The sequence below is a fragment of the Spinacia oleracea genome, chromosome 4 (genome assembly GCF_020520425.1).
Source record: "Spinacia oleracea cultivar Varoflay chromosome 4, BTI_SOV_V1, whole genome shotgun sequence".
Taxonomy (NCBI): Eukaryota; Viridiplantae; Streptophyta; class Magnoliopsida; order Caryophyllales; family Amaranthaceae; genus Spinacia; species Spinacia oleracea.
The window spans coordinates 166,724,381-166,746,396 of NC_079490.1; the positions used below are offsets into that span (position 1 = coordinate 166,724,381).

The 22,016-nt window shown below is 36.3% G+C and overlaps 1 protein-coding gene and 1 pseudogene across 1 annotated transcript; one reads left to right on the plus strand and one right to left on the minus strand.

The window, feature by feature from the left end:
- Positions 1-494: 494 nt before the first annotated feature.
- LOC110781310 (uncharacterized) lies at positions 495-2,220 on the plus strand. Its single transcript, XM_021985523.2, has one exon. The coding sequence runs from the start codon at positions 1,199-1,201 to the stop codon at positions 2,066-2,068; it is 870 nt and encodes a 289-aa protein (XP_021841215.1). The 5' UTR covers positions 495-1,198; the 3' UTR covers positions 2,069-2,220.
- Positions 2,221-6,475: 4,255 nt separating this feature from the next.
- On the minus strand, positions 6,476-21,272 carry LOC110794386 (pentatricopeptide repeat-containing protein At2g15630, mitochondrial-like; annotated as a pseudogene).
- Positions 21,273-22,016: the final 744 nt, after the last annotated feature.

The following is a 22,016-nucleotide window of genomic DNA, read 5'->3' on the forward strand; positions in this document are numbered from 1 at the left end:
TACTCCTAAGTTTGCTTATGTTTGGTTCGGGGAAGCTTCCATGGTGGTGGAGGAAACCATTAATCTCTTCTACTGAACACCAAGAACCTTTACTCTCTTTTAGGAGTACTTTGGGTTATTGGATTGGTGATGTAGATTTTTTGGTGGCTAGCTATTGTAAGCCCTTTAGATTACATCAATGCGTTTATTTTTTAATTTTTTTTTTATCAATTGATTCCTTAATTAATTAATCATATGCATTAGATTGCTCATATAGTGATTTTATGTGTTACAAATAACATTTTATTCATCATGATTTATCCAACATATTATGCACGTAAAATTGGATTATGATAATAATTTTCATTGTAATATTGTGGCTTGATAATTCAGATTTTTTTCCCATATATTTATTATTTGTTCTTCCTCATACTGGGTATAGTTTTTTTTTTTTTTTTTTTTTTTAATGTAAAGAGCAGTTAATATTATGAATAGTTTGTTTGTTTTGTTTAATCTTTGGATAATACAAAACAGTGTAAAAAACTTGCCCATTCAATTCATTTTTTTTAAAAGAAAAATATTTAACTTTTTAAAGATACCTATTCGTGAGTTTTGGGTAATAGTTTTAAGATAAGTATTAAGACTATTAAATTTTATGGAGTATTATTTTAGTTAATCAAATTGAAAGTAGAAAATTATTAAACTTTAGATTCGTACCTACATAATTTATTGGAAGATAATAAAAATAACAATACTCCATTTAACGTGATGATATTACAAAAATATAAGAGTAAACCTTTATATAAACATATTCTTAATTAATTTGTACGGGCTTATACTTAAGCGATCGGGTGCGGTTGTGCGGGTACGCACAAGACCGGCCTATTTAATATGTTACAAAAAATAAAGAATCATAGAAGTATAATTTAACACAAACAAAAATTAACCCGTGTATCGCACGGGCTTAAATCTAGTCTTTTTATATATTTGAGCAAGTAAAATTCCATTTGATATCGGATTAGGTTTTTCAAATCCGACTAGGTTTTGTAAAATTTGTGATATGCGCATCCAAAAATCTTAAATACGGAGTAGACGCCAATATAATGCAGCACATTCACCGTTATTTGCAAACCTTGAAACAGAGTAATCCCCAAGAAAACTTCAAATTACCCGACCAAACCAAGAAATCAACTTCCAATACCAACGCAAATACGCCGCCATGTATTCAACTTCTTCTTATTACTCACGATCGCCGTCGTACACACCGTCGTCTCCTCTTGAATACACACCAGAGTCGCCGTCGTCTCCAAATCAATACTACGCTATGGAGTCAAAATCTTTTAATTACTTACAATCACCATCATACACGCCATGGTTTCCTCCTGTGTATGCACCGGAATCGCCAGAATACACGCCATCGTCGCCACCTAAATCACCGGAGTACACGCCATCATCGCCACCTAAGTCACCGGAGTACACGCCATCGTCGCCACCTAAGTCACCGGAGTACACGCCATCGTCACCAGAGTACGTGCCATCCTCTCCAAAATACTCGCCAGAATCACCAGAGTATGTGCCATCCTCTCCAGTCTATTCACCAGAGAGTCCTGAATACTCGCCAGAATCGCCGTCGTACAACCCACCTTCTCCAGTCTATACACCAGCATCCCCTGAATATTCGCCGGAATCTCCAATTTACACACCAGCGTCCCCTGTTTACTCGCCGGAGTCCCCAATCTACACACCGGGGTCCCCTGTTTACTCGCCGGACTCTCCAATCTACACACCAGACTCCCCTGTTTACTCACCGGAATCTCCAGTCTACACGCCAGCGTCTCCTGTTTACTCGCCTGAATCTCCAATCTACACGCCTGCATCCCCTGTTTACTCGCCGGAATCTCCAATCTACACACCACCAGCATCCCCTGAATATTCGCCGGAATCTCCAATCTACACGCCAGCAAGTCCTGTTTATTCTCCGGAATCTCCAATATACACGCCAGCATCCCATGTTTACTCGCCGGAATCTCCAATCTACACACCAGGGTCCCCTGTTTATTCACCGTACTATTCTTCGTATGCAACCTGAGTTGTGACTTGTGAGTTGTGATCTGTGTAACAGTTAATTCTGATTAATTGATTAATCTTGTATGTTTCTCGTTTAGAGATCGTCTTAATTTCATGGGTTTATAATTGTAAAGCAATTTTGTTGTTTGATTTTCTGATTTTGTTATCTACTGATATCTTTCTTTAAGATAATAATGGTTAAACCTAGATTATTACTAATGATTTTTATGTGAATGGTTAAAAAAATGAGTCTTTTTTATATTATTATTACTCGTTTCTTGTTTACAGGAAATAGTCTAAAACTAGTGTGTAGCCCGGGCGTTGTTCCGGGTTTTGACTTATATTCGGGTTTATTTTATTTTTTAATTATGTGCACGTAGAGACAGTGTCATCAGATTAGTGACCGATCAACAATCTCCCCGATCTGAAACCCCACATCCAAAAATTTAAACAAAACGGATCCTTTTCTTCAAAGTAATAATTGTACATTTATAAATTAAGTAATCATTCATTTTCTTATATTCACCTTTATTCAATGTATTGTTTATTATAAAAATAATATATATGCTTATACGGAAAGATATTACATAAGTTGTAGTCGGTTAAGATGGTAAGAAGTGTAACTTTTAACAAAGAGGTCTTGTGTTCGATCCTTGTAGATGTTTTTTGGTTGTAATGACAAGTCATGATGCTAATTAGTGGTGATGTGGCGTAATAAGGAGAGGTCTACATGACACGTATACGTTCTTCAAAACGCCTTTTAATATATTAGTATAGATTATAATGCAATCTTTTGACCTAATTCTTTACTATGACAAATAATTTAATAATTAATCTATCTATCTATATATTATACTAAAAGAGAGGAAATCAATGTGGTGATGACAAATGTCACTCATTGATTGGCCTCTCTTTTAATATTAATTAATTAATTAATATATAATTTTTTGTCATATTTAACTTATTGTATTTTTTGGTAACAAGAACTAATATGGAAAAACAGATAAAAAATAAAAGATTCATCATTATTTAGCAATATTTTTACTAACTTATATCATTATCCTTTTAAAACAAGAAAAAAACCTTATATAGATCATTAGCATTTGGCATTATTTATTTAAGGAATTGTGCATTTAGCATTATCACATTCTCATGTCCAAAACCCAAAACGTAAGTATTGAGAATGCGTGATATACATATCACAATCTTTACATAATGAAAATAAGTCTTTCCTATACATGGAGCATTTTCCTATCAATATTTTACAAACTAATATAGAGCATTTCCTATACATGTATAATGAATATCATGTGAATCTATATATATCTATATCTATATCTATATCTATTCTATCTATCTATATATAATATAGATTACTACACTGCCAATAAAAAAAACAAACAAAATCCGAGATATTAAGGACTGGTGGAGACAAAAACCCGAGATATTAAGGAGTGTTGGAGTTTTACTTTGCTTAGGTCGTGTTCAGTGTAGTTTTTTAAACAACGATCAACGTTTAGCATTTATCTATAACTATATACCGAGTATTATACTAAAAGAGAATAAATTAATGTGGAGCTGACAAGTGTCACTCTCTAACTTGCCTCTCTTATAATTTAAAAATTATTGAAATATATGATTCTATGGGATTACATATATAAAAATAATACGGGGTAAAATATTTTGTAGTATGAATTTTTTATTAACTTTCTCTATATAAAAGTAAGTTTATTATAATACTTCGTATATAGCAAAGATAATTGCAGTCAAGTAAAGTCAAAGTATATTTTTCTTATAGGAAAAATTATAATTCTGATTACTTAATACAAACTTAATCTATATCTATATATATCTATATATACTCTAATAAAACACAAAGCGCTCGATGTAAAGCTGACACATGTCCCTATCAGTGTTTATTATTTAATTTTTTTTAACTTACATATATATTAAATAATTATTTAAGGTAATAAACATCTTTTACAAATCCATTTTATCATATGCGGAGTATTTGAAAGAATAAAACAATTATATTACTTGGTCATACTTAACAAGAGTTTCCTAATATAATGATCTACTACGTATTATTTTGTCAACCTTAAATAATTATGATCCCAAACAAGTTTAGAATGACCAAATATAATAAAGAATGTATAATATCATGAACGTAATATAACATTTTAAAAAATAGATTCATCCTAAAAAATACAACTACTAAATGTGATATTATACAACATTGAATAATTATACATAGCTTACAAGAAGAAGAAAAGCTAATGTAACCTATATATTACGAATAATTATACATAGCTTACAAGAAGAAGAAAAGCTAATGTAACCTATATATTACGAAGTATTTACCTCCATACATCGTATTAAATAAGCAAGTCTCTATCTTTTACAACTAACACATCGTGCTCTCTGTGTTTTTTTTTTTTTTTTTTTTCCAAAAAGTACTTCAAATTTTTTTTAAAAGATAATTCAAAAAAATAAATACTACTTCGTACTCCTTATCTTATAATATGACAAAATTACTTAAATGATGCATTAAGATTATATGAATAATATACTCATTTCTAAAAATCATCTCATTTCTATAAATGATTAATTATACTTTATACCAAATCATACATAGTAATAAATACTAAATGAAAAATATACTCCATCCGTTCTTAAATATTAGTCTCATTTTGACTTTTTCATCCGTTTCAACTCCATAATTAAACGTAAATATATATTCAAATACGTACGTTAAAGAAATATAAAAATTTGATATTGTTAAGATACGAACAAAACAAGATGTCACATGAATATATTTTGAAATACGTATTGGAAAGAAATTAGAAGATTGCCTTCAATTGTAAATAGTGACAAGATTCCAAAAGGGACTAATAATCAAGAACGAAGGGAGTATATCTTTTGATATTTCTAAACAAAAAAAAAAAACTTTGTAATATATTCTTTCAAAAAAATCTTTTTCAAAAGTAATACATGAGTATGGTAATAAACAGAAAAATATTTAAATATTACAAGAAAAATTGATAGCATTTTGAACTATTTAAATATGCAGTTTCATAGATAATAATATTGGTGAAATTAAAATATGACTAACTAATTATACTTGGTATGTGCTTCATCAAATACTATGAAAAATATGACCAAAACCAAATTCTACAATTAATTGGTGGACTATGATTTATAATCATATATGCATTATAGTCATGAAACCCAATTTAGTTTGGGAAGTTAGTATTTTTGGAAAGGGCCAACGATTATAATATTTACTTCTTTTTTCCCACTACTAAAACCTAAGGTCACATACTCATTCTCATTCAATTAAAGAAAATTCACCTTTCATTCTACCTACTTTCTCAATAAAAAAATATTCGATAACCACACTTCAAAACTTATACTAAAATTATGTGTCATGATATGTGAACACTTTAAATTGTGGACGGAGGGAGTAGTTTAAGAATTATTTTTAAATAACGAATTAATGTCAACAAGTATATGCTCAAAAGTGTAAGGATTAGCATAGAATAAAAAGATGGTGTTTAAGATGAATCATTGAACATATTTGATATAAAATTACTTAAATAACACACTCTGTATTATGAGTTTGTTAAGTTATTGTTGATAATATTTTTTTTTAAATTAGAATAACAGATTAATGTAACGAATGCAATATCACTTATATATAAAAAAAATTGTACAAAATTAACATTTTGATACGTGAATCGTGTGTCTATGGGGATAAAAATGTATCTGTCAAGCGATGATGGATTTTAGGGGGTACTACGTTCTATTCACCTGATTTTTATTTCTTTTAATGAACTTATCTTATATGAACTTACCTAAACTTATTAGAACTTATCTTATTTATAAATTATAATTATGACAACCCTTATTTTTCCTGAACTTATCTTATCTGAATTTAGGTGAACTTATTTGAACTTATTTTCATTTTAAAAATAAATGGAAATAAGGTGAACCAAACAGAGCCTTAGTCTGGAACCACATGTCTAGCTTATCTTCATCTGATTGATTATGATTATATCTACATCTTTTCACTATACTTGCATATTATAAATTCTATTTATCTACTCAATCACTCGAATCAGACAACCAGATTAAATTATAGAAAAGAACAGTGTAGTAAAATTCAAAAATCTCCTACCAAATTAAATAAATTTGTTGGATCAAGGGGTGAGTTTAGGGGGGGTATCTGGGTGGTGAAGGAGCGGGGATGACTTTTATTTTATACCCCGCGAGGCGGTGATTGGGATGAGGATGAGTACGAGTACCATATACTAACCTGGGTAGCGAGGATGGAGATGACATTTTTAAACGGATATGGAAGTGGAAAGACCATCTTCCGCACGCGCCCTGCTTCAGAGTCATCTCTACCTAAATAAAGTAGATGGTGTGGATAGGTATTAATTGATCGCGTAATGGATATATGGTATATCCATTATTAGATGGTATGATTATCAAAGTAAAGGTGGATGAAAATAACTTTATGTTTGACATGGTGATGAACGGGGGTCAAAATAATCTTGTGTGAAATAGGAGGGTCTCTCACAAATTTGCTTCAAAGTGTGATAGATTTGGATTTTAATTAGAAAAAAAATCTATAAGATCTATTTAGAATACAATTTTATATAGCTATAGTTTAGATTTCATGCAAAATTAATCTTTAGATCATAAACCGTGCATCGCACGGGTACTATACTAGTGTAAATAATTAGTTTATTTTCTTCTCTCTAATTTTTAGGGTTTTCCTTAGTTTTGGTGAGAGAAAATGAGAGATAATCAATGAAAATTGGGGCTTTTCAATTCAAGTTTGGCAATATTGTTCAAGATTTCCACCATTAATCAATGAGAAATTTCTTACTCTCTCTTCTCATTTATTTATTTATTTATTGTTTTATTTATCGTTTTAATTAGTTTAATTGTTTTTGTTTATTTTAATGATTCATGTTTAGATTAGTTGTTATTAATGTTTAGAATCATGTTTTTAGTTGTTAATTTCGTTAAATTTCATATTTTTAGGATTATGGAGTAGTTTATTGATTGGGGTTTGGTGAAAACTCAACATTGATTGGTTTGGGTGTTTGTGATTAGAAATTAGGGATTTTCATGATTAAATTATTACATGTTTAAGCATTTCCGATACATGTTGCATTTAACTTGATCTATTAAGTGTTTCATGATTGATTGAAGTAGTCTAGTTGGGTTGGAAAGGGATTAAAGACCTAAACTTGACTATTTGGTTGAATTGGACTTTAACTCACCCCGGGATGATAGTGTAGAACGGGAGTTCATGTTTGATTCTTAGGGAAATTGCTCGCACGTTGGGAGATAGTTTGAGCTATTTGTGAATTCAACGCCTATTCATGTGGTGCTTGTGAATCTTCCCCGTTTTCAATTCTTTTATGTCCATTCGATGATTTGTTGTTGTTTGACCCATTCCCTAATCTCGTTTACTTTTGATTTCTTAGTTTAGTTTAATTAGTTTTATTCGATTAGTGACTTTCCAAAACCCCGTTCCGACCTAGCTTATCTATTGATTAGCATAAATTAACGCACCTTAGTCCTTGTGGATTCCGACCCTTGCTTACCGCTTTACTTGTATTTAGTGGTTAGTTTAGGTAAATTGTTTGATTAGGAGAGACTAGTAACGACCTAGTTTTCCCCTAGATCAATAACTTGACTTTTATAGACTGCTGTTTTCAAGAAAATTTTCAACATCCCCAACGGTCTCGACCAAAGAGATATAAGTGCTGTCATTAGGAGTAATTCCTCTACCAACCATTTCTTTTAAAAGTTCTTGAGCAAGAGCACCTTCCTTATTTTTGCACAACCCTTGAATTAAGGCATTGTAAGTAAGAAGAGTGGGATTAAATCCAATATCTAACATTTCATCTCGAACCTTAAACGCATCCTTCATATCGCCTCTCTTGCTATACCCACTAATAAGAGTGTTAAAACTAACATGATCCGGCGAAACCCCACTTTCCTTCATCTCATCAAGAAGTTTTCGAGCTTCTTCAACCTTACCATCCCGACAAAGGCCCTGCATTAATTTATTGTACGTGACTTGATCAGGACAAATATTTCTTCTATCCATCTCACTCAAAATCGACAAAGCCTTCTCCATGTTACCATTAACACAATGACCATTTATCAGAGCATTAATCATCACAAGATCTGGAGTCAGACCTTTTGGCGTTACCTTCTCAAAAAGATCAGATGCCTCCTTCATCCTCTTAGATTTGCTCAAGACATAAATAAGAGGCGTGTAAGTAAACCTCGTAGGTTGAATCTCTTCGACTAACATCTCATCAAGAAGCTCAAAAGCTTTCTTTACATTTCCACTTTGACAATACCCATTAATCAGAATGTTACAAGTAACATCATCCTTCTCAATATCTTTCTCTTCCATCTCCTTTATCAAGCTATGAGCAGTTTCATCCTTCCCTTCCATAAGCAAACAATGTATCAACATATTATATGTTGACAAATTATAAGTTGGTGCCACACCCTTCTTAACCATCTCATCCCTATAACTGAATGCCTTCTCTAAATCCCCTTTATTACAACACCCATCAATCAAAGCATTGAAATTCACAGCAGTTGGTATCAACCCACTATCCACCATTTTATCAAAGAATCCCATGAAGGAAATAATGCCCTTGATCCAAGTATGCATTCAATGTTAAGTCTAATAAATGCGGTTCAGTATTAATTAACAAGTTAATAATTCAGTGAGATCAAGTGAGCTGAATGCCTGACTAGAGGCCGCTTCAGTTCAAGTGGAATTAATTATATTAATCCACAGCTTACTCTTGACTGAACCCGTAGGGTCACACAAATAGTACGTAAACGGATCAAGTATTTAATGGCATTAAATAATCCATCTATGGATATTCGGAATCGACGGATCTTGGTTTCAGTGGGAGCTGAGATCGTCACAGGCAAGAAATGAATACTCCGGAAACGATGATATTACCGGAAACGGAAATATGGATCGTATCGGAAATATAAATATTATCCAAGTCGTAGATGTTGCCGGAAACGGAAACATGGTACGTATCGGAAAATATTATCGGAAATGGAAATATTGCCGGAATCGGAAATATTGCCGGAAACGGAAATATTGTCAGAATCGGAAATATTATCGGAATCGGAAAATAATTCCGGAAACGGAAATATTAAATATTTGTTCGAAACGGAAATTGATTCCGGAATCGGAAATATTAAATATTGTTCGTATCGGAAATGAATTCCGGAACCGGGAAATTAATCGGAAGCGTATCGTACGAATAAACATCGGACGAGCTTGCTAGACGCAAGGCCTAGCACGAAGCTAGGCCCAACGCCTAGCAAAGCCCGCGCGCGACCAAAGCAAGCAAAGCCCAAACGCGAGAGCAAGGCCAGCAGGCGCGCGCCCCTCGTGGGCTGCGAGCACTTGCTGGGCCTGGGCTCAGCGCGCGCGCGCGCACGGCGCCCCTCGTGGGCTGCTGCGTTGTGCGTGAGTGTTTGTGCTTGCGTACGAAACCTTGATCGGTTAGGATTCGTATAAGATTGATTCCCTAAGTCTACTAGATAAATTAAGTGATTGAATTTTAGATTAATTCAGATTCACTAAATCGTTTCCTAGTAGGATTCTAATATCCGATACCCATGCCCTATAAATAGGTGATCAATGCTCACAATTTATATCGAGTATTCAAGTATTCAAAGTGATTTTTGAGAGCAAAATTCAGTCATACAATTGCCTATAAAGTGCCGAAAATTCTAAGTACCTTAAGGGCGATCCTAGTTGGTCAAGCTTAAGGCGGATCCGGACGTGCTGTGGACTATCTACGGAGGGACGACACTTGGAGTCCTAAAGACTTGTTCTTGTTCGGTTCGGGCGCAGCTAGGGAAGGCACGCAACAAAGAGTATGCATCTAAACTATGCTAAATGATTATGTGTAAATAATATGCTTTCCTGGCTTTATGGTTTTTCCGCATGATTTATGAATTGTCATATGTATCATAACCTAACAGTGGTATCACGAGCCTCTTATTATTTTCATAATCTAAAATTGCATGAACATGGTTAAATATTACAAATTTGCAAGAATTAAAAGGGGTGATTAATTTTCGTAATTGTTAATTAATTGCAAATTGCGTTTATTAAATTATACGTACGCAGTTTTTCGGCAGTTTCTTCGTTACTCATCCAAATCGAGTGATTTTTGTGTCAATTCCGCATGTAAAAGGCATTCTAAAATTTTGACAAAACTAGTATTTTTCGGCCGAACCCAGAATTCTCAAATTCGAAGCCTAACTATGACTTTTCGGAGGTTTTAGTTTTTCGAATGCAAAATTTCGTAAATTTAAGATGTTAAATTAAATATTTGCGATTCTTGTTGATAAATCTTGAATTTTTGATTGACCTACTGTATATGTTTAACAAGTTTGAATGCCTAGCCTTGTTAATTATACAATCTAATTTGTAATTATGATTAATTTGTTGAAAATTGGAATAATTTAGAATTAATTTGATTTTCATAATTAGTTATAATTTAATTAGATACCTATGATTAAAAACCACCATAAAAATTGTAAATTTATGTTAAATTTTAAATTTTTATGACTTAGACTTGAATCCATGTTAATCGGAAATCAATTGAATAATAAATTTTCGATTTTTTCGCCCTAAAATTATGAAATTAATATTATTTATTAATTTGTCATTAATTTTGAATATAAATTTTAAATTTTATGCGATTCGCTCATATAACTTGCACGCACAAAGCAATGGATGCTACGTGTTACCCTTAAGGGGTGTTGTATAGTGCGGGCATGTGACGACGAGCAAGGGAGCTCGTCGCCCATGCGGTACGAATGCAATGAGCAAGGCCATAGTGCACGGGCACAAGGCAGCAGCCCTGCCTTGTGTCGTGGGCTGTGTGCGATGGGCGAATGGGCGAGGGCGAGAGCAAGGCACGAGCAGTCGCGTGTGGGCAGCAAGCGAGCTGCGCCACAGCGCGCACTGCCTCGCGCAAGCGTACGGAGCCTCGCGCGCAGCGAGCTCAAGCTCGCGTGCCACGAGTTCTACGCCCCAAACATCGATCGCTCGCGCGCAGCGAGCGCTATTGTGCGTGCGACGAGCGCTGCGCCCAGCGATGGCGTGCGAGTGCTTGTTGCGACGTGCGACGAGCGCTGCGCCCAGCGATGGCGTGCGAGTGCTTATTGTGACGTGCGGCGAGCGCTGCGCCCAACGATGGCAAGCAGCTCGCTATTGCGACGTGCGACGAGCGCTGCGCCCAGCGATGGGCTGCGGCAGCATGCTCGTGCGTCGAGCGCTGGCGCGCGCAGCGAGCACCAGCTCGCGTGATGCCTTGCGATGGTGAGCAGCAGCAATGCGAGGCAGCGCATGGGCTGCGCGCACATGGCCAACGATGGCTGTGTGCGTGTGGCCCATGGGCGTGCGTTGCGTGGGATTGTTGCGTTGCGATTAGATCGTCTTGAAATTTTAATTTGAAATTTTCAGTTTACGAAATTTTAATTAATTTTAAAATTGATAATTTAAATTATTTTCTTGGATTTTAATTTTGAATATTGTAATTATAATAAATTTTATTTATTCTAATTATTTTACTAAAATTAAAATCATGAATTAATTTAAATACGACTGAAATTAAATTAACCTTTTGGATTCAATTATAAATTTATATGAGCTTTAAATTTTAATTAAATTTGTATGTTTCCGGTTAGACTAGAAATACATTTTTATGTTTAAAATTAGTAAAGCATATGAATTTATTGGTTTGAGTGGGAGCCCCTTTTAGTCATAAACTCTTGATTAGGTCTACAAATCCTTAAGGTTAAAACAACTTGATTAGAATTAATAAGGACTGAATAATTTGTAGATTATTGGTGCCCTTGATTAATTGCTGCAAATGTTTATGTGATGCATAATGTCTTTTACTAACCAGCTATGTGGGCCATTCATGATAATGAATGGGTGAATGGTATATATTGTATATGTACTGTTTTGCAGGTTATGAAGTGACTAGTATGGCCCAAATAGGATAGAAAATATGGTCTGCGTACCATTAATTTGAATGTAATTGGTCTAAAGTACCAAAGTTATTTTTCAATTCAAATATGGTCTGCGTACCATCAAATAGTTGTTATTAGTTTTAATTATAGCTTATCCTATTTGAAGAAAATGGTGCCTCCCACGGAGATTTTCAAGACGGACTTTGAAGTTAAAGCTTCAAGATGAAGTCGGGCCATACTAGATCACATTTATCTTATGCATGTTTTAAGTTATTTATTGCTTTTAAATATGTCTTAAAATGCATGAGATCAAAAGCTTGATTATGTTGCATGATTAAGGATTTTAGTTCACTTAAAATCTAACCAACATAGTAAGAGCCTTAAGTTCCAAACTTAAAAATTGAGTTAAAAGGTGCCATGCCAAAATATACACTTGCTTGGATATCCTTTACATCAATCTAGTAATAGTTTTCGCTCAACGAGGTGTTACTTATTGGTCCTAAAGGGGCAAGGTACACAAATAATTGTGAGTACATGTTAGTTTTGGTGAAACTCAACGATATAAGTAAGGAGTCCTTTTATGTCGTGGCAAAATCGATAGGTTTACCTAATAAGTTCTTAGACGTACCTATCAACCAAGAATAGTTTCTAGACTATTAGCAAAAGGCTTTTGCTTACCTAAGATGTTTTAGGATTAAGTCGACAAACTGTGCTTAGTTCTTCAATGATTTTAGGATCTTGGAATCATTTTATTCACACCTGCCGGAACACATAACTTGAATAAAATGCTTAATGAACATTGAATTATGCATGTATGCTAGAATTTAAGTTTATTAAGAGAAACTGTGAATTTTTATTTATTTGTTTATTCTTTTCAATTGTAGTTTTAAATATGGCAAACAACAATCAAAACATCATCATGGGTTCTGAGCTTATGGTCAAGCTGAACCTGGCAAATTTTCTTGAATGGGAAGCTAAGCTAGTTGAAATAGTCAAACTCAATGGACTTGAGTATGTACTATCACATCCCATGCCAAGCTACTATGCCAGAGACATGACCCCTGAGAGATTTTACGCCTGGGATGCGGATCTCAAAAAGGTTATGAGTCTCATGCTGAACAATATCCCTGATGATTGGGCTAGAAGGTTTGTAGCCTATGAACCTTTTACGCTCATCAAGAATCTGAGGGATATTTGTCGTGGAAGCACGGAGGACAGGGACCTGAACGTCCATGAGTTGATTGAATCAATGTCTGGTCTAAAGGTTAGTTCTCCCAACAGGTGTTATAGGATGGAAGTCCAAGAAACACATGTTCAGCTCCTTCGCACTAAACAGAGGGTAGGCGTCCCACTGAGGTTCCATGTGGATCTTATGCGTTCATACTTTGATCGCCTAAGTCTACTAGGAACACCAATAAGCGAAAGGATGGCAGTCTCTATCTTGCTCAATTCACTACACAGTGGGTTTGGTCGCTTCAAGCAACTATACCTAAGTGAACCAAGAGAAGAAACAGTTGCAGAATTTGTTCACCTTGTCAGAAAGGCTGAAATAATACTGGACTGTGAAGCCAAAGATTTACTCAAGGCTAGAAGGAGACCGTTCAAGAAAAGTGGAAAGTCCAAGGGCAATGCTAAATCAAAGCAGGACAAGTCCACATCAAGCTGTCTTTATTGTGATGGAATAGGCCATTACAAAAGAGAATGTCCAAAGCTAAAGGAAGATCAGAAGAACGGAACAGTCGTTCCATCTTCAGGTATTTTCGTTATAGACTGTATACTTGCTAATTCAACTTCTTGGGTATTAGATACAGGTTGTGGCTCACACTTATGTTCCAATCCACAGGGACTAAGAAGAAGTAGAAAGTTAAGCAAGGGTGAAGTCGACCTACGAGTGGGAAATGGAGCACGGATTGCTGCATTAGCTGTAGGAACTTATTATTTGTCGTTGCCCTCCGGGCTAGTTTTGGAACTGGAAGAGTGTTTCCATGTTTCAAGTCTTACTAAAAACATCATTTCAGTTTCTTGCTTAGATGCTAAGGGATTTTCCTTTTTAATAAAAGACAATAGTTGTTCGTTTTATTTTAAAGAGATGTTTTATGGATCTGCTAGATTAGTCAATGGACTTTATTTATTAGATCACGACAAACAAGTATATAACATAAATACCAAAAAGGCCAAAAAGGATGATTCAGATCTCACCTATCTGTGGCATTGTCGATTAGGCCATATAAACTTGAAACGCTTAGAAAGACTTCAAAAGGAAGGAATTCTAGAACCATTTGACTTAGAGGATTATGGTAAATGCGAATCATGTTTACTTGGCAAAATGACAAAGCAACCTTTCTCTAAAGTTGGAGAAAGAGCAAATGAACTATTGGGTTTAATCCATACAGATGTATGTGGACCAATGAGTACAAATGCTAGAGGTGGTTTCAGCTACTTTATCACTTTCACTGATGACTTCAGTAGGTATGGTTATGTCTACCTAATGAAGCATAAGTCTGAATCCTTTGACAAATTCAAGGAATTTCAGAGTGAAGTAGAGAATCAATTAGACAAGAAGATTAAGGCACTGCGGTCTGATAGAGGCGGTGAATATCTGAGCTATGAATTTGATGACCATCTGAAAGAATGTGGAATTCTATCAGAATTGACTCCTCCTGGAACACCACAATGGAACGGTGTGTCGGAACGGAGGAACAGAACCTTGCTAGACATGGTCAGGTCAATGATGGGTCAGGCCAAACTTCCATTAGAATTTTGGGGACATGCACTAAATACAGCTGCACTCACTATAAATAGAGCTCCGTATAAAGCTGTCGAAAAGACTCCATATGAGTTATGGTTTGGAAAGCCTCCAAATGTGTCTTTTCTTAAGATTTGGGGATGTGAAGTATACGTCAAACGATTAATTTCAGACAAACTTCATCCAAAATCTGACAAATGTATCCTTGTGGGCTATCCAAAGGAAACAAAGGGGTATTACTTCTACAATACATCTGAGAACAAGGTGTTTGTTGCTCGAGATGGTGTCTTTTTGGAGAAAGATCACATTTCCAAAATGACAAGTGGGAGAAAAGTAGACCTTGAAGAAATTCGAGTCGAACAACAAACTCTAGAGAATGCTCAAGATGACATTCAGGATGAAACTCAGAGATCTTTAGAAGAATCTGGTGAGAATCATGGTCAATCTAGAAATGTTACCCCGCGTAGGTCGCAAAGATATAGATCTCAATCGGAAAGGTACTTAGGTATTTTGACGAAGGAGAGCTATGACGTTCTATTACTTGAAAGTGATGAACCTGCGACTTACAAACAAGCTATGACGAGCCCTAGCTCCAAGCAATGGCAAGAAGCCATGCAATCTGAATTAGACTCCATGTCTGAAAACCAAGTATGGGATTTGGTCGATTTGCCAGATGGCTACCAAGCCATTGGAAGCAAATGGGTTTTCAAACTGAAAAAGGACAAGGATGGGAAACTTGAAGTTTTCAAAGCTAGATTGGTTGCAAAAGGTTACAGGCAAGTCCACGGTGTGGATTACGATGAAACCTTTTCACCAGTTGCAATGCTAAAGTCTATTCGGATAATGTTAGCAATCGCTGCATATTACGATTACGAAATATGGCAGATGGATGTCAAAACTGCTTTCTTAAACGGCGTTTTAACAGAAACTGTGTTTATGACACAGCCTGAAGGTTTTGAGGATCCAAAGAATGCTAAAAAGGTATGCAAGCTAAAGAAGTCAATCTACGGATTGAAGCAGGCATCCAGGAGTTGGAATATACGTTTTGATGAAGCAGTAAGTGACTTTGGTTTCATCAAGAACGCAGACGAATCTTGTGTATACAAGAAGGTCAGTGGGAGCAAAATTGCTTTCCTAGTATTATATGTCGACGACATATTACTTATCGGAAATGACATTCCTATGTTGAACTCTGTCAAGATTTGGCTTGGGAAATGTTTTTCGATGAAAGATCTAGGAGAAGCACAATACATATTGGGCATCAAGATTTACAGAGATAGATCTAAAAGGATGATTGGACTTAGTCAAAGCACTTATATCAATAAGGTGCTTGATAGGTTCAAGATGGCGGACTCCAAGCGAGGCTACCTACCCATGTCTCATGGAATAACTCTAAGCAAGACTCAGTGCCCAAAAACACTTGATGAGCGTAGACGAATGAATGGGATTCCATATGCATCATTGATTGGTTCAATAATGTATGCTATGATATGTACACGCCCGGATGTTGCGTACGCACTCAGTGCTACGAGCAGATACCAGTCAGACCCAGGAGAGGCACATTGGACTGCTGCCTAGAATATTCTAAAGTACCTGAAAAGGCACAAAGATGACTTCCTGGTCTATGGTGGAGATGATGAATTAATTGTTAAAGGCTATACGGACGCAAGTTTCCAAACCGACAAAGATGATTTCAGATCACAGTCTGGGTTTGTCTTCTGCCTCAACGGAGGTGCAGTAAGCTGGAAAAGTGCTAAGCAAAGCACCATTGCGGATTCTACAACTGAAGCGGAGTACATTGCTGCACATGAAGCAGCAAAGGAAGCTATATGGCTAAGGAAGTTCATAGGTGAACTTGGTGTAGTCCCCTCCATTAAAGGACCAATAGCCCTGTATTGTGATAATAACGGAGCTATTGCACAGGCAAAGGAGCCTAGACACCACCAGAGAGTCAAGCATGTACTTCGTAGATTTCACCTTCTACGAGAGTTCGTTGAAAGAAAAGAAGTCGAGATAAACAAGATTGGAACTGATGACAACATATCAGATCCATTGACTAAACCTCTGCCGCAGGCGAAGCACAACTCGCACACTGCAGCTATGGGAATCAAGCATATTGGAGAATGGCTTTGATATCCCTGTTTAATGTTTTAAAGTTTTAGAGTTTAAATCTTTGTAAAACATTATTGGTTAATCATTCACAATAAATGAAAGAATTCATTTTTCCATTTAATTTGTGGTTTATTAAATGATGAGTCCCTTCAATTTGACGATATATTCAAGATAGACTGTCAGGACCAGTCCTGTGACTAAGAAATGTCTATCAAGTGAACTTGAATGTCAAAGGTTGAAAATGGTCCCTAGTCGGAGTTTTCTATAAAATTGGACGCATAGAAAACGTTAGACGATTAGAATGCAAGATGACTAGTAGTTCTGTTTCTTGAACTATGTGGACATGGCAATGTCATAATCATTTGCATAGATACTTACTTTGGGAAGACTAGTATCGGACAAGACCTATGAAACTTTACTGTAAGAGATGAAAATCTGTCATAAGTAAATTTCATTAAAATTATTAGACACTAAATCCTCAATACCTGAGTGATTTGAGATTACTTGTTTGAGAACTGGTTGCTTTGACGTTGACCAACCGTCGCACCGTAAAAGGAGGCTATAAAGGCAACGCTCAGGTAATCACCTATCAAACGAAGTCTAATCTCAAGATCGCAAGATTGGGATTGTCCTCCCATAAATCGGGATGAGATGCTCAAAAGTTGTACAAGGCCACTCGGAGAGCTAGAAACTGTGAAATGCATGGCCGTGCTCGGATGAATCATAGGCTATGATTATCTGTTTATTTGATCAGTTGAACTCTGAAACCGAGGAACACCTCTGGACATAATAAGGATGACAACTCTTACCTTATGTTCAAGAGCAAGCATCGAGCGACAAAGGAATTAGGAAATGCACACTTATCCCTAAGGACAAGTGGGACACTGAAGGAAATAATGCCCTTGGTCCAAGTATGCATTCAATGTTAAGTCTAATAAATGCGGTTTAGTATTAATTAACAAGTTAATAATTCAGTGAGATCAAGTGAGCTGAATGCCTGACTAGAGGCCGCTTCAGTTCAAGTGGAATTAATTATATTAATCCACAGCTTACTCTTGACTGAACCCGTAGGGTCACACAAATAGTACGTAAACGGATCAAGTATTTAATGGCATTAAATAATCCATCTATGGATATTCGGAATCGACGGATCTTGGTTTCAGTGGGAGCTGAGATCGTCACAGGCAAGAAATGAATACTCCGGAAACGATGATATTACCGGAAACGGAAATATGGATCGTATCGGAAATATAAATATTATCCAAGTCGTAGATGTTGCCGGAAACGGAAACATGGTACGTATCGGAAAATATTATCGGAAATGGAAATATTGCCGGAATCGGAAATATTGCCGGAAACGGAAATATTGTCAGAATCGGAAATATTATCGGAATCGGAAAATAATTCCGGAAACGGAAATATTAAAGATTTGTTCGAAACGGAAATTGATTCCGGAATCGGAAATATTAAATATTGTTCGTATCGGAAATGAATTCCGGAACCGGGAAATTAATCGGAAGCGTATCGTACGAATAAACATCGGACGAGCTTGCTAGACGCAAGGCCTAGCACGAAGCTAGGCCCAACGCCTAGCAAAGCCCGCGCGCGACCAAAGCAAGCAAAGCCCAAACGCGAGAGCAAGGCCAGCAGGCGCGCGCCCCTCGTGGGCTGCGAGCACTTGCTGGGCCTGGGCTCAGCGCGCGCGCGCGCACGGCGCCCCTCGTGGGCTGCTGCGTTGTGCGTGAGTGTTTGTGCTTGCGTACGAAACCTTGATCGGTTAGGATTCATATAAGATTGATTCCCTAAGTCTACTAGATAAATTAAGTGATTGAATTTTAGATTAATTCAGATTCACTAAATCGTTTCCTAGTAGGATTCTAATATCCGATACCCATGCCCTATAAATAGGTGATCAATGCTCACAATTTATATCGAGTATTCAAGTATTCAAAGTGATTTTTGAGAGCAAAATTCAGTCATACAATTGCCTATAAAGTGCCGAAAATTCTAAGTACCTTAAGGGCGATCCTAGTTGGTCAAGATTAAGGCGGATCCGGACGTGCTGTGGACTATCTACGGAGGGACGACACTTGGAGTCCTAAAGACTTGTTCTTGTTCGGTTCGGGCGCAGCTAGGGAAGGCACGCAACAAAGAGTATGCATCTAAACTATGCTAAATGATTATGTGTAAATAATATGCTTTCCTGGCTTTATGGTTTTTCCGCATGATTTATGAATTGTCATATGTATCATAACCTAACAGTGGTATTTACATATGAATTGTCATATGTAAATAATATACTTTGAGCCAATTATTCTTACCTCGTTGTACTATTTATTTTACCACATGTGAAGGGTTAGCTCGTGTAAGCCACCGCACATGTAGGGTTCAGTTGAGAATATTATGTATGAAATGAATTAGGATTTGTCGTGCAAGGGCACAACCATCATGTTAATGTGCATGATGTGGAGTCTTACTTTGGTGAGGAGGAATTGAACATGGTAGTAATTTCACAAGAGTCTTGCTTGGTTGATCACAAGTCTTAACGCATTAAAATAAGATTGTTTTGGTTGTTGTTTATTAATTGTATGAATGTACATTGTTGAGTCTTGAGTTCACCTTTAATAAAATATTAATAAACGTAAAGTGCAACCAGAACAAGCTTCAAAACTCTTGGAACGTATATACCTTGAGTATGAACAATGGGGGAGTCTTGCCGGAAAGCTCGTACTCCTACTAATGATACAAGACGTTTCATTTATAATATGCGCAGGAATTCCGTCGGTATGGCCCGACACTCGGTATGGCCCGAATTTATTATTTATTATTTGGTGTATGGTTGGCTCCCATCACTTTTTCCTTTATGGAACTTTCTTTGGCCCGTTCGAAGTTTATTCTAATTGAATTATGAGTCAAGAGTCGAGTCAAGAGTCGAGTCTTGTATTCATGATTGATTGTTTATTATTATATAGCTTTTGCATGTTGATTATTACTTAGTGAGTGATGCATGTTTTAGTTTCATTCATTCTATTCTTGTAAGTACTCAGCTTTTGCTGACTACGTGCCTTGTGTGTTATGGTCATGGCCTTTGCCTTAATGACCCTATGATGATCTATCATTTGCACTTGCATTGATGGGGAGTAGAATAATATAGCAGGTTGGTAGCTAGATCGTAATCATGTGGCTTGGGATGATCGAGAGAGTTGCATGTTTTCGTATTTCGAACCATTTAATAATACTTTAATTATGTTTGAAATTTTTGAACTATCTATGTTTTGGTTTTGGGCCATTATGGTTCCAAATTGTAGGAGGCCTCGATATTTTATTAATTATGTTTTTAAAAGTTAGTTAACATTAAATTCCGCTGCGTAATTCTGGTAATTGCCTTAACCGTTATCACTGTGGCGGTAATGCTTTAGTAATTCCTTTATTTTAAGTTGGAAAATGATTTTATAAAAGCAAGGAATTATTAGGGTGTTACAATTTTAGTAGAATTAAATCTAAGAAACAAACTCAACATGTCATTACAAGTTTCAACTTTAGGCAAAACACCCATAGACTTCATCATCTTAAAACATTTAAAAGCTTCTTCGGCTTTTTTCAATTGACACAAACCCCTAATCCAATAATCAAAACAAATGCTACTTTCAACATTCAGTTTTTCACGGGATTTCCCCAATTTGGTAAAAAAGTCGGAGCTAGTTACTAACCTGCTGCTAATTATGCGCTTCGCAAGCTGCACAGCGGACTTTGGTGATGGGAGGAGCGAGACTATGACAAGGGCAAGGGAATTAGAGTCAGCATCAAGGTGGGAAGGGTTGATTTGCTCGAGAAATTTGGAAACGGAAGTGGGTTTTGATCGGAGATTGAACAGGGTGGTGGAAATTACGCCCGGGGTGAGAGTGTGCGCAAGGTGTTCGACGAAATGCCACTGAGAATTTAAGATTGAAGTTTGTAATTGGTTTTGGGTTAGTGGAGGCGCCGGTAAGGGGGGGTTTGAGGTGGTTTACGGGTGTTTGTAAAGGCGGAGGATAGAGATGAGAAGTTGGATTGGCGGCGGAGCTTCATGGCGGAAAGTGAGCTCATGAAGGTGGCAGGAACACGAGGAATTGAAACGAAGAGGCAACAACACTAGAATGTCTTCGAGCTCGTCTGATTTTTGAGGGAAGATCAACGAACAAGGTCGCTGTTGCTCTAGCAACAAACTCAAGAAAGCAGTTTATTTTGTGTAATCAACCCTGGTTTGTTCATTTTTTTAGTTAAAGACTCTCCTAATTTTTTCTTTTGCTGAACCTGCCTATGTGTGTGCCAATGATTCTAGCAACTCCTGTGTCTGTAATTCTAATGGGTGAAACTACTGACCTGTCAAATGGGTCGTTCGGTCGGGTCGGGTAGTAAAAAATTATTTTCGGGTTTGAGTCGACTCAACGGGTTGAGAGATTTTAAAATGCGCATTATATTTTCATTAATTTAGGTGATAAATGTATAAAATATGGGCACAAATTAACAAATTTTCCTATACAAGTTTATATTTAGTCAAATTCAACCATAAAAATGCCGTATAATTGTAGACACCTACTTTTGTCCCCATTCCCGCAAGGGAAAGGTTCGATGATGAAAGCATAAAAACTCCACTTGACAACGCATCTCCTATAAAATAAACGAATCTCGATTCCCCATTTCATTTTACCCGAAACCTGCTATTTATGGAAACCTGCTAAAAATAGTAATTGCCGTAAAAGGTAGCTTCTAAAAGTGGCAAATCATAAAAGATAGAAACCTGTCAGAATTAGGTGTTGCATTCCAACATAAATCCTAAATGAGATAGAAAACCGCGAGAATCCTATTCCTAATAGGGTTCGGAAATAAGAGTTACGTATTAATTTAAATCCTAACGAGCCTAGAGTTCGTAACGGGCCCAGACGCATTCCGTCACAAATTGATACGCGTTAAAAGACTCAAATTAATCTCAAACTCTACGGATTTTAGAATCCGAATCTGACTAAACAAAGAACTGCCCAGACCCTATTTTCAACGCCTGGCTCTGGGCGCC